General features: G+C 45.3%; 1 protein-coding gene across 1 annotated transcript in view; it reads right to left on the bottom strand.

Annotated features, from left to right (window-relative positions):
• Positions 1-1,270: 1,270 nt before the first annotated feature.
• LRIG3 (leucine rich repeats and immunoglobulin like domains 3) overlaps positions 1,271-1,467 on the bottom strand; it is a 64,263-nt gene continuing 64,066 nt past the window's right edge. The window contains exon 20 of the mRNA XM_004380035.1: positions 1,271-1,311. Within this exon, the coding sequence (XP_004380092.1) occupies positions 1,271-1,311 (41 nt within the window). The remainder of the gene's footprint in view (positions 1,312-1,467) is intronic.

Genomic DNA, 1,467 nt, shown 5'->3' with positions numbered 1-1,467 from the left:
GAACAGTCTTAACCCCTGCTCAATTTAGTGTATGGAGCCAAGAGTATAAGGAACATTGTAGCTTTTATGCGATGGACAATCTAAACCATAACATTCCTGTTAGTGTTGACATGCTCTTAGGTATTGGGCCCTATTCCACTTCTCAGGCTCAGAGTCAGATGAACAGGCAAGCATTCAGTCAAGCTTCTGATGCTGCCACCAAAGCCTGGAGTAAAATCCCTGATTCCAGGATGCCCACCAACTCATTCACCACTATTTGTCAAGTGGAAAATGAGCCTTACATTGACTTTATCAATCGTCTCCAAATGGCCATTTCCCAACAGGTAGATAACCAACAAGCAGCTGAATTTCTTTGTCTCTAGCTTGCTTATAAAAATGCCAATGCCGACTGTCGGGCTGTTTTAGCTCCTTTAAAGGCACAAAATCCTAATCTAGCTGAGATGATTAGAGCATGTCAAAATGTTGGCACAGAAACTCATAAGGCACAAGTATTAGCGGCAGCTCTCCGTCCATCCACTGCCACCTGTTTTGGGTGCGGTAAACCTGGACATTTTAGGAAAGATTGTCATAGTTCAAAAAACAAAAATGCCAATGCTAAACTTCCAACCCGAAAGTGTCCCCGCTGTGGTAAAGGCTTTCACTGGGCTAATCAGTGCAGATCTCAACCCAGCGACAGCCACCACCCTTCCGCTGGGAACTGCCACCGCTGCCTCGCTGCTGAGGCCGAGTCCCGGGGGAGCCTCTGCGTCCTGATGCCGCCACTCCTGCTGCGGCTGCTGGGGCCGCCATCCGATCCGACTCCAGAGCCACAACTGATACCATCACCTCTTCCCCTGGGGAAGGACACTGAACAACAAAGATCTGCGATGCCGGTAACATGGGGAGGTCTAAAAGCCCTCTCCTCCAAAGCTGAGTATATCCTCTCTATTATCACAGCTACTGCTATTGCCGCTACAGCAGCTACTGCCGCCGTAGCTCTCTCCCAATCTATTCAGACCGCCCAACAGTTTAACACTTATATGCAAAATGTTACCTCTGAAATGAAAACTATGGCACATATTGATCAAGAAATCCTCAAGCGTCTGGGTGCTTTAGAAGTCTCATTCCTTTGGCTTGGAGAACGACAGGAAGCCCTATGGGAACATTCCCAACTAACCTGTGATGCTGAATACACTGGCTTCTGTGTTACAGCCCTTCCATGTAATGAATCCTAGAAGGATGTTAAAAATAATCTTTTAGCTAGCTTCACTTCTCCGTTGAAAAGTGATATTCAAAAAATTATAATTCCAGTTACAAGAACAACTCTTGAAACTACAAGCAGAATCTAATAAAGTTACACTTACTACACTTAATGATTTTGCCTACTGGCTTAATCCTACACATTGGTTCTCTGGACTCAATCTCCATGTTTGGATCCTTTTTGCTATAGGATGTTTAATAGTCTTGTGCTTCCTTATAGTCATCCGA

Source organism: Trichechus manatus, unplaced genomic scaffold (genome assembly GCF_000243295.1).
Source record: "Trichechus manatus latirostris isolate Lorelei unplaced genomic scaffold, TriManLat1.0 scaffold00069, whole genome shotgun sequence".
Taxonomy (NCBI): Eukaryota; Metazoa; Chordata; class Mammalia; order Sirenia; family Trichechidae; genus Trichechus; species Trichechus manatus.
This window is presented reverse-complemented; position numbering and strand designations above follow the sequence as displayed.